This window comes from Capsaspora owczarzaki (assembly GCF_000151315.2).
Source record: "Capsaspora owczarzaki ATCC 30864 unplaced genomic scaffold supercont2.3, whole genome shotgun sequence".
In the NCBI taxonomy this organism is placed as follows: Eukaryota; class Filasterea; order Ministeriida; family Capsasporidae; genus Capsaspora; species Capsaspora owczarzaki.
The window spans coordinates 757,439-758,734 of NW_011887294.1; the positions used below are offsets into that span (position 1 = coordinate 757,439).

At 55.7% G+C, this 1,296-nt stretch overlaps 1 protein-coding gene across 1 annotated transcript; it reads right to left on the minus strand.

The window, feature by feature from the left end:
* Positions 1 to 20: 20 nt before the first annotated feature.
* On the minus strand, positions 21 to 981 carry CAOG_08592 (hypothetical protein; the record flags this gene model as incomplete). The annotated part of the gene is made up of 1 exon (XM_011271890.1): positions 21 to 981. A coding segment is annotated over one exon (961 nt), but the record flags the coding sequence as incomplete, so codon positions are not given.
* Positions 982 to 1,296: the final 315 nt, after the last annotated feature.

The window sequence follows — 1,296 nt, forward strand, 5'->3', positions numbered from 1 at the left end:
TACTGCTCGTCGTGGTTGACTGGACTGAGCATCGTCTTGATCATCGCCATCCTCATCATCATCATCATCGTCCTCGTCTTCTGGCTCCTCGTCTTCGTCTGATTCCCTGTCTGGCCGGCGACTTCGCAATCCGCCAGTCTCGAGCAGCGTTTTCGAAGAGGCAGAGCTAGGACCCACGGTTGCAAGCAGCGCCGCGCCGACTGACTCTTGACGCTGACCATGCGCCTCAATGTTTGCCAAGCGACGTGCCTGGCGACGATCTTTCAACAATTGCAGGCGAGCTCTGCGCTGTTGCTCTGCTTCTGCGGCGGCCTTGGCTTGCTGCTCCTTGAGCATCCGATTGCGCTCGGCGGCGATTGCAGCGCGGGATTTCGCAGCGGAAATGGTTGAAAACTCGTTTGTTTCAGATTCGCTCCCAGTGGAGGTGGTCTCCTGCTGCCGCCTGGCTCTGCTGGAAGGCTTGCTCAAGCGTTGACTGGATTCAGAGTCGTGCATGTCTTCCTTTGCTTCGTCCTGATCCATGTCAAACAGGTCTCGTTGCGAGCGGCTCAAGTTGGCAGCCGCCATCTTGGGCGAGTTGTTCGTCGGAGCAGTAGCAGCAGCGGCGGCGGCAACAACGCGTCGTGCTGGGGTTTGCAGTCCTTCTCTGCTCTCAGTCGAATGTGTCTGGTCCGATCCCGAGCTTCTGGTGGCGCCGTGGCTCTTCTTGCGGCTGGAGTGGCCGTTTGAAACAGCAGCGCCATGCGTCTCGGCGCCATCGTCCTCCTCTGCGCCATGGCCGTCGTCCTCGTTCTGATCGTCGTTGTCGTTGTCGTTGTGATTGTCCTTGTCGTCATCGTGAGGGATGAGCAAGCTGTCGTCTGCGTCTGTGGGCGCTGGGATGAGCATGCTCTTGCGCGGACTCGGCGCACTGATCTTGCGTGGACTGTTTGGATTGTCCACGAGCGGGCTTGCTGCTGCTCGACGCCCCTCCGCCGACATTGTTCTCAGACCCTTGAAAAATGACTGATTTTAAAATACAATAAAACATCATACAACGCAAAAATGTGAATCAGAAACAACAGCAACAGCAGCAGCAGCAGCAGCAGCACAAACAGAAGGATTGCTCGTCGTCAAACGGACGTCTCAGTGCTGCGGAGAACACCACTCGACAGCATGTGGGGGGGGGGGTGACAAATGATGCAAATTCTTCAAAGACGAACTATCCGAACCTTCAGAGTTCATCACTGTCTTTGTCTGTCTCAGCAGCTCAGCTCAGCTCAGTCTTCATTCAGCTCAGTTTTTTTTTTTTTTTCC